At 40.7% G+C, this 14,021-nt stretch overlaps 1 protein-coding gene and 1 non-coding gene across 6 annotated transcripts in view; both read left to right on the top strand.

Moving 5' to 3' along the window:
- The window catches only part of Cdk15 (cyclin dependent kinase 15), a 125,555-nt gene that overhangs the window by 19,598 nt on the left and 91,936 nt on the right, over positions 1-14,021 (top strand). For all 5 annotated transcript variants that reach the window (XM_045148491.1, XM_045148488.1, XM_045148489.1 and 2 more), the window contains exons 5-6: positions 11,807-11,901; positions 12,701-12,763. In XM_045148491.1, the coding sequence (XP_045004426.1) occupies positions 11,807-11,901; positions 12,701-12,763 (158 nt within the window). The remainder of the gene's footprint in view (positions 1-11,806; positions 11,902-12,700; positions 12,764-14,021) is intronic.
- LOC123460420 lies at positions 7,601-7,704 on the top strand. Its single transcript, XR_006636985.1, has one exon. It is a non-coding gene; the product is annotated as a U6 spliceosomal RNA (small nuclear RNA).

Raw genomic sequence — 14,021 nt, 5'->3', positions numbered from 1 at the left:
TAACTCTTAGATATAAAATGTCTTATTTTTCTTGTAGAAATGAGGTAATATGAATTTCATAGAGGTTAGGTAACTTGTCTGAGGTCAAAGAACAAGTAATCTTTTCAGATATTAGAATTCATATCTATTCTATTTCAATCTTCCTATTTTATTACATAAGTTTAGGATGCTAATTTAGCCATTTTTCCTTTAGCAAGAGTAAAAGTAATCATAGAAATTTATCTGTGTGACATGCTCTGTGGAAGATGCCTAAAAGAAACATTGAGGAAAATGCAGAAGAAACAGTTTAAAGAAAATAATATAATGTTGTGTGCTCAGCAGATGTACATTGATTCCACAGCACCAGTAATTGCAGCATTCAAATTAGAACCAGTTTCTGCTGAAAATCTTTTGAGATCATTCACTATAGAAAACATTATGAAGTAATCATTTCAAATCCACTTAGGAGAAAACTGAGCCAAAAATAGATTAAGGAACCTTGGCTGAGGTCATCTGATAAGACCAAGAAAGAATCTGATGCCTGGAGTCACTTATCACCACAGAGAGATTAGGACAGGCCCGCCTGACAAGAAGTCTGCCATTGAATACCACCAAGTCACTCAAGTGTGTAGCAATGTAGCGTCTTTACATGCATAGTTGCCTGCCTTCTAAGAAATAATGCCAGGATGATGGTATGTGGCAGAGAGTCTTAATTCCAAAGGAATCAGTACTTGTCTGACACTTGCCTTAATGTTTGCCAAACATTTATTGACATTATATTTGTTTGACTCATTAGCTTGGTTTGTGGCCCTCGAGTCAAAGAAGATATAAGAAACTGAAAACCCTTTTTCATTCAATATCTAAGGGAGTTGGAGTGGGCTCTATTATTGACTCCTACATAGACTCATTATAAGTGGCATGGTTCTTTTTTTATCTTTTAATTTTTATTTGAGACAGGGAGAGAGAGAGAAAAAAAATAAATAAATGGGCACGCCAGGACTTCTAACCACTGCAAATGAACTCCAGACATATGTGCCACCTTGTGCATCTGGCTTATGTGGGTACTGGGGAATTGAACCAGGGTCTTTGGCTTTGCAGGCAAGTGTCTTAACCACTAAGCCATCTCTCCAGCCCATGGCCTGGTCTTTATTGAGTCACAAGCATTAGTTGAGCACCACAGGTCAGGCCTGTGTTAGTCTCCAGATGCAAAGACATGGACAGCATCATTTTGGGCCTTCAACTAACCCGCAGACTCTGGAGAGCTTTGGTCGGCTGGCAGCTATAATATACAGATATGCACTAGGACTTTGAGAGATGGCCTTCCTTTTCTGTGTCACCAGCATCTTTCATTTCTTCTCCTAAACTAAGAACATGTAGAATAACATCAAAGCATCGTGGACCAAACCATCAATGTCCCTGAAACTTTATTCAACCACAAACCCCAGCAAAATAAAGAAAACCAAAAACAATTGAATGTTCTTAAACTATTGTGAGATGAAAACATTTTCCCCTGAATTATTAGATATCTCACATTATTTTATCTTTTGTGCTTTGAGTGTCAAATGTCCTCTATAGGTTTCTGTGTTTGGACACTTGGTCCCTGGCTGGTGGCACTGTTTGGGAATGCTGTGGGACATGTTGGAGTTGGAGCCTTGCTGGAGGAAGTGGGTCCCTGGGGGGTGGGCCTCTGTGTGCTGTTGCCCCCTGCTTCCAGATGGTGCTGTAATTTGGTTCAAGCTGCCCTCTGGGGCCTATCATGCCCTCCCTGCCTCGACCCTCCCTTGAAATGGTAACTCAGGTAAATCCCTTTCCTGCCTCAGGTTGCTCGGGTCAGGCCTCTGTTCACAGCGATGAGAGAGTAACTGATATCTAAATTATCAGCTTTCCCACAAAACGATCAAGTACCAGTTTTGGACATTTTTCCTGATCTTCTGGATTGTGTTTTGTTCTTTGTGCTTCCCGCTTTGACTTGCTGGTGTTTTATGACTATGCCAAGTTAATGTGTTTGAAATTGTTGCAACAATGCATGATGTCTTAAATAATCTGAGTATTAGCTATCATCATCATAAAATGACTTTAGAACCAGGATTTGGCTCAGTGGGAGAACTCCTGTGAGGCCTTTGATGAATCCTCAGCACCTCTACCCCTGTCATCAAAAAAAAGGAAAAAAAAGGCAGTCAAAGAAACCCCACTGGGATTTGTCTAGAGCCCCAATTTATCTTTACTTGGAGTAAAGAAAATCCCATTCCTTTGACAAAAAAAATAAGTATTTTTGGCATAAGTAGGGTGTTTTGTTTGTTTGGGGCCTAACTTTTGGAGATAGGGTCTAATGTAGTTCAGGCTGGTCTTGAACTCACTGGGTCACTGAGGGTGACCTTCAACTCTTGGTCCTCAAGCCTGTACTTCCCAAGTACTGGGATTGTAAGCAGCCATCACTGCACTGTATACTCGACTTACTTGACATATGTGGAATATAAAAACAGTTTTACTAGAACCAGCACACTGATTCCAGTATCTCTCTCCCCTTCTCAATTTACTTTTACATCCCTAAGTTGTTTAGTCTGCAGCACAGACACCATACCCTACTGTGAAGATTAGATATGTCCTTGAAATTAGAAAAAGATCTTTCTTCCTGGCTTTCCATCCCAAACATACATTGTGGACTGAAGGCATGTTAGACCTTCTGGTGGATGGGCGCAAATACATATCAGTATTACCACGAGATAAAGACTTGAAACATCTCTGGCTTCTCATGTAAATTCACTGTTGGTTACTCAGTATATTTGTATATGGATGAATATTTCAGTAGTCTTGGGGTATTGGAAAAGCACACTAGACATTGCTATGAAACAGAACATTTGTGATGTAAATGAAAGAGGTGTCTAAAAGAAATGAGGAATAAAATCATCTTCAAAGGGATTAGTTGGGATGAAGGAAGAACAAGGGGAAGGAGGACAGAAGAAGGTAATGGAAGGGGATTATGATCAAAATACATTATGTATGTGCATGAAAGCTGACAATTGTCAATTCTGGCATTAACTACACAAGATCACCATAATAGGAGAAAAAATGATGATATCAAAATAGAAGAGTGACTAGGGAAGAAGACGTTCAGTGGAGGGGGAGTTTGAGAGGGGGAAAAGGGGAGTAATGGGAGGGGATTATGATCATGGCATATTGTCTGTATTTATGGAACTTATCAATAAAAAGTGTTTTTTTTTTAAATGTCAATTAAAAAGTTTAAAACAAGCCGGGTGTGGTGGCACACATCTTTAATCCCAGCACTCAGAAGGCAGAGGTAGGAGGATCACAGTGAGTTAGAGGCCACTCTGAGACTATGTAGTGAATTCCAGGTCAGCCTGAACTAGAGTGAGACCCTACCTCAGAAAACCAAAAAAATAAATAAATAAAAAAATAAAACAATGTCTTCAACAGAGCACTGCCTACTAGCTAAAGCCAGCTGTGGGTATATAAATGACATTATGTAAGAAGTGACTACAAATTCAAAGTAAATATTTATTGAGTGCTCATAATATGCTAGACATTGTTCTAATTTTTGAGATTTGGCAATAAGCAAAAGAGATAAACAGGTCTCCTGAGTGTTGGGATTAAAGGTAGGTAAACATCTAGTTTAGGCCTGGAGGGATGGCTTAGCTGTTAAGGCCCTTGCTTGCAAAGCCAAAGGACTCAGGTTCCATTCCCCAGGACCCATGTAAGCTAGCTGCACAAGGTGGAACATGCATGTAGACCTCATTTGCAGTGGCTGGAGGCCCTGGCGTGCCCATTCTCTCTCTCTCTCTCTCTGAAGTAAGTAAATAAGTAAATAATAAAAGTTTTTAAAATTGAAAATCTAATTTGTGTGTAGTGTTGAAGATTAAATCCAAGGCCTTGCAGATGCCCAATAAACAATCTACCACTAAGCTATATCTCTGGCCCTAAACCTAATTTTTAAAAATTTTTTAAATTTTTTATTTTTTTAAATTTTTATTAGCATTTTCCATGATTATAAAAAAATATCCCATGGTAATTCCCTCCCTTCCCCACCCCCCACACTTTCCCCTTCGAAACTCCATTCTCCATCATATTACCTCCCCATCTCAATCATTGTACTTACATATATACAATATCAACCTATTAAGTACCCTCCTCCCTTCCTTTCTCTTCCCTTTATGTCTCCTTTTTAACTTACTGGCCTTTGCTACTAAGTATTTTCATTCTCACGCAGAAGCCCAATCATCTGTAGCTAGGATCCACATATAACCTAATTTTGATGTCTATGCCCTGTAGTGTATACATGTGTGTATGGAGAACAGATAGCAAATCATGGAACAGTTGATAAGTAAGCATGACCATAAAAGGCAAGCATTCTCAAGTGATGGTCAGAAGTCATTGTTTTAAATATGGGAGAAATTGAAAAGTCTAGCAGAAGCATACCAAAGTAAGACATTAAGACTGGCAAATGGGATTTGAATGGGTTCCAAGTTGGAGGAGAACAGGAAGCTGGTGTGAAGACATTAATTCTAATTTGCACCTCCATGAGGATTTCCAGGGATGTGGTCTGATTCCACCCTCAGGTCAATGCTGGGAAGTAAAGCCAAGAAAGATGGCAACCCTGTTTGCAAGGGATGAGTAGAGTTGGGTTGAGAAAGTCCAGAGCTCACTCAGATAGAAAGTGACAGGGCTGGGATTCACGTTAGAGCTCCTGACTGCACAGATAGTTCTCTCGTAAGACACTCAATAAATACACTTGATAAATGAAGTGAGTCCTCTGGGTTGAGTGGCTGGACGTTCCCATGAGGTGGCGTGGTGGCATCCACAAGACAGAGAAAGTCGCTCTGTTTCTGGGTAGACGTCACTCTGGGGCTGGGGAGATTAAACAGGCCAGAGAATCTTTTCATTACATTTATAAAGTGAAGTCATGTGGACAAGCGAAATAATAAATCCTGTCCAAAAAGTCTCTGGGGGCAAAAAAGTCAAAGAGCATAGTAGGATTAACGGGCATGGGAGAGAGCTCCTTTCGCCTAAGAGTTCTCAGATCAAACCGGCGCACAGATCTAATAACCACAGATTTGCAGGACACAAACAGTATCACCAAGAAGCACTTGCCTTTTTATAACTCAATACTGGTTTCACTGCATTGAGATTTTTTTTTCTTATGGGCGACGAGGGGATGCCGAGGATGGACACCATGGCCTCCTGTGTACCAGACACAGGCTCTAACCCTGAGCTATATCTCCAGCCCACTTCTGCCTCACTTTTATGTCCAAGCATGTTGTCACCAGGTGTTGGTAATCTGGCCCCAGCAGCTTCTGGCTAACTCCCACAAATTCAACCCACACGGTAGAAATAAAGTACCAGAAAAAGAAGACTCTCCTAACCTGGTTATTTCACCTGTCTCTGAACCAATCTCTGTGGTTGGGGAGGTGCTGTGCTCTGATTGGCCATGTGTAGATCACATGTCCAACCTTGGATAGAGGTTAGGGTAGTATCACTAGAAATGAATGAACAGAGATGTCCAACTTGGGGCCCGTGGGCTGCATGCGTCCCCGATAGCTATGAATGCAGCCGGGCACACAGTTGGAGGGTTGGTTACCAGAGGAAAATAAAGATGCTTGTCCTCCCTCATTGGGAGGGAGAATGGCCATCCAGAGGACACAATAAGAGTTATTACCACAGAGTAAGATTCCTGAAGGAAATAATTTTGGACCCCAATTTAAGAGCATACTTGAGTTTGTTCTTAATCTTGCAGAATTCTATATTGAGAGTTGGTGCAAAGAGGTGTTGAAATGTGGGCATACCTTACAGAACACCCTTTGATATTTTTTTTTAATTTTTTTTTAATTTTTATTTTTTTATTTATTTGAGGGCGACAGACACAGAGAGAAAGACAGATAGAGGGGGAGAGAGAGAATGGGCGTGCCAGGGCTTCCAGCCTCTGCAAACGAACTCCAGACGCGTGCGCCCCCTTGTGCATCTGGCTAACGTGGGACCTGGGGAACCGAGCCTGGAACTGGGGTTCTTAGGCTTCACACGCAAGCGCTTAACTGCTAAGCCATCTCTCCAGCCCTGATATTTTTTAGTTGTTATTTATTTATTTGTAAGCAAAGAAAGAAGAGAGACAGACAGAATGGGCATACCAGAGTCTAATGGCTGCAAAAGAACTATATTGCATGTGACTCTTTGTGTATCTGGCTTTACATCTGTACATGGGGAGTCAAAACTGGGCCATTAGGCTTTGCAGGCAAGGACCTTAATCACTGAGCCATCTCTCCAGCCCTAATTTGAATTTTTATTTACTTTTTTCCAAGTTCACAATTTTTTATTAGCAAATCATGTTTTTTATAATGATGATACACTTAATATATATGTGGATTCAAAATAAGGAAATCATGGGAAAGTGTGGGGGTGGGGAGGGAGGGAATTACCATGGGATATATTTTATAATCATGGAAAATGTTAATAAAAATTTTAATTAAAAAAAACAACAAAAAAAACTAAGGAAATCATTTACAAGAGCTCACACTTGATGAATGTATTCACATTCCTAGAGAACATTTATCAATGCAAAAATTCTTTAATTAAATTAATTAATTTATTTGAGAGAGGGAAGAGAGAGAGAATGAGCAAGCCAGGGCCTCCAGCCACTGCAAACATACTCCAGATGCATGCACCACCTTGTGCATCTGGCTTACGTGGGTCCTGGGGAATCAAACTGAGGTTCTTTTGGCTTTGCAGGCAAATGCCTTACCTGCTAAGCCATCTCTCCAGCCCTGCCAATGCAAAAATTCTTTTAATACAGAGACAACAAAAATCAAATATTCTGTAATGCTGTTATTAATAAACATTGAAACAATGTTTTACTTTCCATCTTCTAATATTTAAGTGCCTTTTAAGGTGGTAGGCACTACATGACATGAAGAAACTAGGAGAAACCCTGTGGAATTTGCTCTGAGAATCACATAGTGTTCACTCTGGAATTCCTTTAGCAAAGTAGTGAAAAGGCTTGCTATCTTTTATGATGGCTCAAATATACAAGATAAACTCAAGAAAATAAAATCTTTCAAAACCTTTTGTTTGTACAAACTATAAATTACTGACTCTTAACACAGAAAAGCTGGAAAGGAACAAAACAAAAACATTCTTGTTTAAGAGAATGTACGGCTTAAGCAATTTATAGCACCAACAGATTAGACTTTTACAACCCACAAATGTTCAAGTCAAATTATAGTAATATAACCTCCCCCTTAGTCAATGTAGTTAGTAAACAGCCCTTCCAAATGTATTCCACTGATAACATTAAACCTAATGGATCCAGTACACTAACAGAGTTGAGTTAATGGGTTTTATTCTAAAGTATTAACCCACAATATGGAAATTTTAATACAAATGAACAAGACAGTCTCAAGGATTACAGTAATTTTTGACTAGCTAGGAGGCAACCAAAATAGCTGCATTATTTGCACAACAAATTAGCAGCATTTGGAGAAAGATTATTACTTGTAAATTACTTCAATCTCTTGAAGAGAGCTAAATAAATAAAACTCTATAATCCCTATAAGATTACAATTTTATAACATTTTAGTTACAGATAAGCACAATTTAAAAAAAAAAACATATTTCAGTGCTCACTCTGGCAGCACATATTCTAAAATTGGAACAATACATAGATTAGCATGGCCCCTGCACAAGCATGACACACAAATTCATGAGGTGTTCTATATTTAAAAAAGAAAAAATAGGGCTGGAGAGATGACTTAGCAGTTAAGGTGCTAGCCCGCAAAGCCAAAGGACCCAGGTTCAATTCCCCAGTACCCACGTAAGGCAGATGCACAAGGTGGTGCATGATTCTGGAGTTCATTTACAACAGCTGAAAGCCCTAGTGTACCCATTCTCTCTCTCTCTCAAATAAATAAATGAACTATCTTTTTTAAAAGAGTATTTCACACCACAAAGTGTATTTCTAGTCAGGCATGGTGGCGCACGCCTTTAATCCCAGCACTCAGGAGGAGGAGGTAGGAGGATGATTGTGAGTTCGAGGCCACCCTGAGACTACGGAGTGAATTCCAGGTCAGCCTGGGCTAGAGTGAGATCCTACCTCAAAAAACAAACCAAAAAAAAAAGTGTATTTCTGCCCAGTAGAATGTAGACAATAGGCTTAGCCATTACGTTCAGGGTAAAAAAGATCATCAAACATACTTTTTAAAACCCTTACTTGATTAACCTTTAGTGATACTTTGGAAAAGCAAAAGGCTACTCAACCTTAGATGTAAACTGCTTAGAAAATAACAGAGATGCTTGAAATTACAAAACTCTAAATCAAAGTGAAAAATGACTTTTAGTTGCTTCATTGATTCAATGACTGAAAAAAATGCTGTCTGTCCTGGTGTCACATAATGAGGGGGACATATCAAGAGAAATTCCTTCACTTACAATCTCCACTAAAAACATGTAAGGACACCGGATCTGTATTTCCTATGATGTAAATGCAAGTTCATATTTTAAAAATATATTTATTTATTCATTCGAAGAAAGAAAAAGAGACAAACAGAGTAAGAGAGAATGGGCTTGCCAGGACCCGACAGCCACTGCAAAGGAGCTGCAGGAGATGCATTTGTCACCTTATGCTTTTGGCCTACATGGGTACTGAGCAATCCAACCTGAGTCTTCACGCTTCATAGGCAAATGCGTTAACTGCTGAGCCATGTCTCCAGCCCTGATTTGAATTTTTATTTAGTTTTTCCAAGTTCACACTTTTATTAGTTTTTTATCATGCAAAATAAATGAGTTTCATTATGACCTTTTATACTTATTGGAGAGGGAAAGAGAGAGAACGTGTGCATGCAGTGGGCCTTCCTGCTACTGCAAATGAACTCCAGATGTATCGGTCCCTTTATGCATCTGGCTTTATGTGGGTACTGGGGTGTTGAATGCAGGCCGTCAGGCTTTGCAAACAAACCACTGAGCCACTTCTCCAGTTGTACTATGACCTTTTCGTACACATACAGCATGTGCTCATATTCATTCTTGTCCCCATTACTCTTTCTTGTTCCCCCTCCCCTCCCTTGAGAAACCTTCCTTTTTTTCTAATTTTTTTTTATCCTGAATGAATTTACAATTTAGATTTTATACTTTTCCTCTCATTTAAATCTTTTGTTTTTAAATATTTTTATTTCTTTATTTGAGAGAGAATATGGATGCCCCATGGCCTCTTGTCACTACAATCTAAGTCCAGACTCATGTACTCACTTTGCAAATCGAGCCTTACATGTGGGCCCTGGGGAACTGAACCTCGGGCTAGCAGGCTTTGCAAGCAAGTGCCTTTAACCTCTGAGCCATCTTCCCAGCCCTGTTCTTTGAATTTGTTTTGAGATGGGTTCTCACTCTGTAGGCCAGGTTAGCCTTGACCTTTCAGCAATCCCTCTGACTCAGCTTCCTGATTGCTGGGATCATAGACATGAACCACCACACCTGATGTTTCCTTTGTCTTTTTGTGTGTCTGTTTGTGTGTGTGTGTGTAGGTGATGTGTGTAAGCGTGTGTGTGCCGGCTAGAGGTCAACATTGGGTGTCTTCCCCAGTCACTTTCTACCTTAATGTTTTGAGACGGGTCTTTTTTTAAATTTTTTTTAATTATTTATTTGTTTGGGAGAGGGAAAGAGGGAGGGAGAGAGAGAGAGAGAGAGAGAGAGAGAGAGAGAGAGAGAGAATGAGTGCACCAGGGCTTCCGGCCACTGCAAACAAACTCCAGATGCATGTGCCCCCTTGTGCATCTGGCTTATGTGGGTCTTGGGGAATCAAACCAAGGTCCTTTGGCTTTGCAGGCAGGCACCTTAACTGCTAAACCATTTCTCCAGCCTGAGACAGGGTCTTTTATTGGACTTGGAGCTCATCAATGTGGCTAGACTGGCCGGCCAGCAAGTCCCAGGGGTTCCCCTATCCACTCTCACAGTGCTGGGGTACAGGAATGAGCCATCGTGCCTGACTTTTTTCTCACATGGTTGCTTGGGGATCTGAGCTCAGGTCCTCATTCTTGCATAGCGACCACTTTACCCACTGAACCATCTCCCTGGCCCTTCCCTTAAGACTTTTTTAAACATAGGGGAAACACTTTGTTTTTCATGTTTCTGTTAGACTTTGTTATGTCTTCCTTTGTGAAATGTTCCTTTAGATGTATTAGTTCTTTCTTTTTAAATTTTTTAAAAAATTTATTTGCTAGCAGAGAGAGATAGAGAAGAGATAGACAGAGAGAATGGGTACACCAGGGCCTCCAGCTGCTGCCAATGAACTCCAGACACATGCACCATTTTGTGCATCTGGCTTTATGTGGGTACTGGGGAATCAGACATAGGTTGTTAAGCTTTGCAGGCAAGCACCTTAACTGCTGAGTCATCTCTCCAACTCCCTTTCTTCTTTCCTTCCTTCCTTCCCAAATACATGCCACCACATCCAGAATTTTATGTTGTAAGAATCAAACTCAGATCCTCATACTGACGAGGCAACACTCTGCAGACTGAGCCATCTCCCCAGCACTCCACCACAGTTTTGAAGACACTATTTATTTCTTCATGCCTTCAGATGAGACTCATCATCTCCTTCATATGTCTTCATTAGTCTTTGCCTTCTCTGGAACCCCCTTAGTCAGACATGAAATCCCACTCCCACTCCTGACCTCTTGGGGTGACTTCTCCCCTTTATTTTTTAAACAAATATTTTATTTATTAACTTATTTGTGAGAGGGGGAGAGAATGGGCACAGCAGGGCCTGTAGCCACTGCAAATGAACTCCAGATGCATGCGCCACTTTATGCCTCTGGATGTCTGTGGGTACTAGAAAATAGAACCTGCATTCTTTGGCTTTGTAGGCACCTTAACCACTAAGCCATCTCTCCAGCTTAACTTCTCCCCTTTAAATATCTTCCTTTAGAAGTTAAGGATGAGCTCAGCTCATTGGTAAAATTCTTGAGGCAAGACTGCTAAATGAGTGATAAGCAAGTGGCTACCGTCAGTGACCTAACAATAACCTGTAACTGACCATGCAAGAGGCAGTTGTCAGCAATCCACTCCCCAAGCCTCCCCAAGCTTGGTACTCTCCTCTTCTTAAGCTTGCGTTTTATAAAGGTTTGCAACGGTCCCTTTAAGATGCCTTTCCATCCATGTGGGGTGGCACACACTTTTAACCCTAGCTGAGATAGGAGGATTGCTGAATTCAGGGCCAGCCTGGGGCTACAGAGCAAGTTCCTGATCAGCCTGGGCTAGCGTGAGAGACCCTTCCTGGAAAACAAAACAAAAAGCAGAAGCCTTTCCATACTCTTCTACAGGTTTCAATAGTTCTTTCCCCGCTCCTATCCCTGCCTCCCATCAACCACCTTCCCCAGGCTTGTTGAGCCCTGGCCAGACTCTGCGTTGTGGAGCGCTGTCCCATGTTAAAAGTTCTGCTCTAGAAGAGCCAACAGCTGATTCCCTGCCCCTCCCATACCCTATGACTCTCAAGGCCACGGCTCCTCTAGCTCTGCAGCTGGGCCGTGAGAGTCCCAGGGGAGAGGTCACAAAGTGCTCTGAGTGCTTTGATGAAATTGATTAGGTAAATGGAAACATACTGTCTGCAACCACTCTAGCCTGTAAGAACAGTTGTAAAAATGCAACAATTCACCACTTTTAAAATGAGGAAGGTACTTTGTCATTTTAAATATGCTCTCAGAAGAGATTTATGTCCAGCAGTAAAAACTAGAATGCTTGATTTGAAATACTTAAAAAAAAATACTGCTTAATAGTTTTAAGGCAGCACTTTCATTATCAGTGATCAATTTAACATTTTGTTTCATCTTTGTAGCTTCTCTCCTAAAGGTTTTGAAGCACGCCAATATTGTCCTTCTACACGACATAGTTCACACCAAAGAGACACTGATGTTTGTTTTTGAATACATGGTGAGTTCTCGAGAATGTTACAGGAGGAGAAGAACCCAGTGCTGGTATGATCAATCTGTTAATATTTTATGGCACAATAAAACTTTCATTACAATGTGGAAGGTATGATGGAAGTTCTGTTACTGTTGAGTATACAGCCTCACTGTTCTTATCCACTCAGTCTTGCTTCTTTACCCATAGTTTTTAAAATATATTTTACTTATTTGAGAGGAGAGAGAGAGGGAGAGAATGAGCACACCAGGGCATCTTGTCACTGTAAGCACATTCCAGATGCATATGCCATGTTGTACCTCTGGTTTTACATGGGTACTGAGCATTTGAACCTGGGCCAGACCTGGGCCACCAGGTCTTTACAAGCAAGTGCCTTCAACCACTGAATAATCTTCCCAGCCCTGTTACAATTTCTGCTGTCCCTTTCCCCCTTACCACCAATAAGAAACTGTGATTTTTGAGTTTATTTTTCATGAAAGTTGCATGTTCTAAAGTCTATTTTAATCACTGAGTGGAACCCAGGATTTTTTTTTCTTTGACAATACAGATATAAAATTCAAGATATTTAAAACTTATGTATGAACTTATAAAGTGAGCGTCTCTGTGTGTGCCAAGAAACAGGCTCCTGTGCACAGGCAGAAAGTTAGACACATTGTCTGACCTTAACAATATGGAGTCTCAGAAAATCTGGGGGGGACTCCTTTTACACTTTAGTCTAAAACACTCTTGTCTTTGTCTAGGCTCTGCGTTAGGACAGTGTCCAAGCCCGGCTGACTTCTGCTCTCTCTCTCTGTGCTGTTTTGTTTAGCACACAGACCTGGCCCAGTACATGTCTCAGCACCCCGGCGGCCTCCATCCTCACAATGTCAGGGTGAGTACTCTTAGGCTCCGGCTTTCTTCTGAGCTGCCCGAATAACGGGAGACATTTGAAACAGACTGCCGCCACGAAGCAAAGTCCTCTGATGAAGCAAGGAGATGGAGTCAGGCGTGGTGGGCTCACCCTGTCATCCAAGTACATGGGAGGCTGAGGTGGAAGGATTACTGTGAATTATAGGCCAACCTGGATACAGTAGGAGACCCTGACTCAAAAAAAAAAAACAAAAAAAAAACAACAAAAAAAAAAAACACTACAAGGAACAAATAAGCAAAAGAAGATGGACATTGCTGACAGTCTAAGAAAAAAAAGGTTTTGTGTTATGTTTTTTTTTCTGAGTTTCCCCTCAAGATATGGAATGATGTCTAGCTGGACCAACCTAATCCTGTTAGTCATTTAAGTCAGCATAGCTGGAGATATATAAACCAATTAAAAGAGTCATATTAAAGGAAAAGAAGTGGAGTGAGACCATGATAAAAGAGAGGTCTTCTTCATGACAGACTACTATTGCCTGTGATAAAGTTTGCATTGTTTGTCCTGGCATTCTGTTATACATATGGGGCTAAATTCCATTTCCTAGTCATTAGAATAGAAATAATAAACTCTTGGGCTGGAAAGATTGCTCAATGGTTAAGGCACTTGCCTGCAAAGCCTAACAACCTGGGTTCGATTCCCCAGTACCCACTTAAAGCCAGATGCACACACAGGCACATGTATCTGGAGTTCTTTTGCAGCGGCTAGAGGCCCTGGCATGCCCAATCTCTTTCTCTATCTCTCTGCTTGCAAATAAATAATTTTTTTTAAAAAAAGAAACAATAAACTGTTAACTAGCTGTAATTCTACATCTGTTGTAGACTTCAGAAACCATTTGCATTTCAAACATTTCATTCCCTGTGATTTTATTGAATCAACTAATTGATTGCCTCTTAAAAAAATAACCATATGAGACTTGCATTTGATGTAATTGCTCATTTAACTGCAACTTATGTGCTCATTCATTTACTGAAGAAATACTTATTGAGTTCTTAGTGCTATATTGTGTTTAAGAGCTTCCAGAATGAAAAAGATGTGTTTCTAATTTGCAGTGCAGTAAGCTACACAGACATCACTGGGCAGTCAGGAGCAGTGTACGTACCACAGCTATGCCCACAAGGAATTAAGGGAACGTGCAGGAAGGGGAGCTAGGCCTGTCTTGTTGGCATCGGTTTAGAAAGGAAGGTTTGAGGACAAGGAGTTATAGAGCATGAAAGAATGA

The sequence above is a fragment of the Jaculus jaculus genome, chromosome 4 (genome assembly GCF_020740685.1).
Source record: "Jaculus jaculus isolate mJacJac1 chromosome 4, mJacJac1.mat.Y.cur, whole genome shotgun sequence".
NCBI classification, from domain to species: Eukaryota; Metazoa; Chordata; class Mammalia; order Rodentia; family Dipodidae; genus Jaculus; species Jaculus jaculus.
This window is presented reverse-complemented; position numbering and strand designations above follow the sequence as displayed.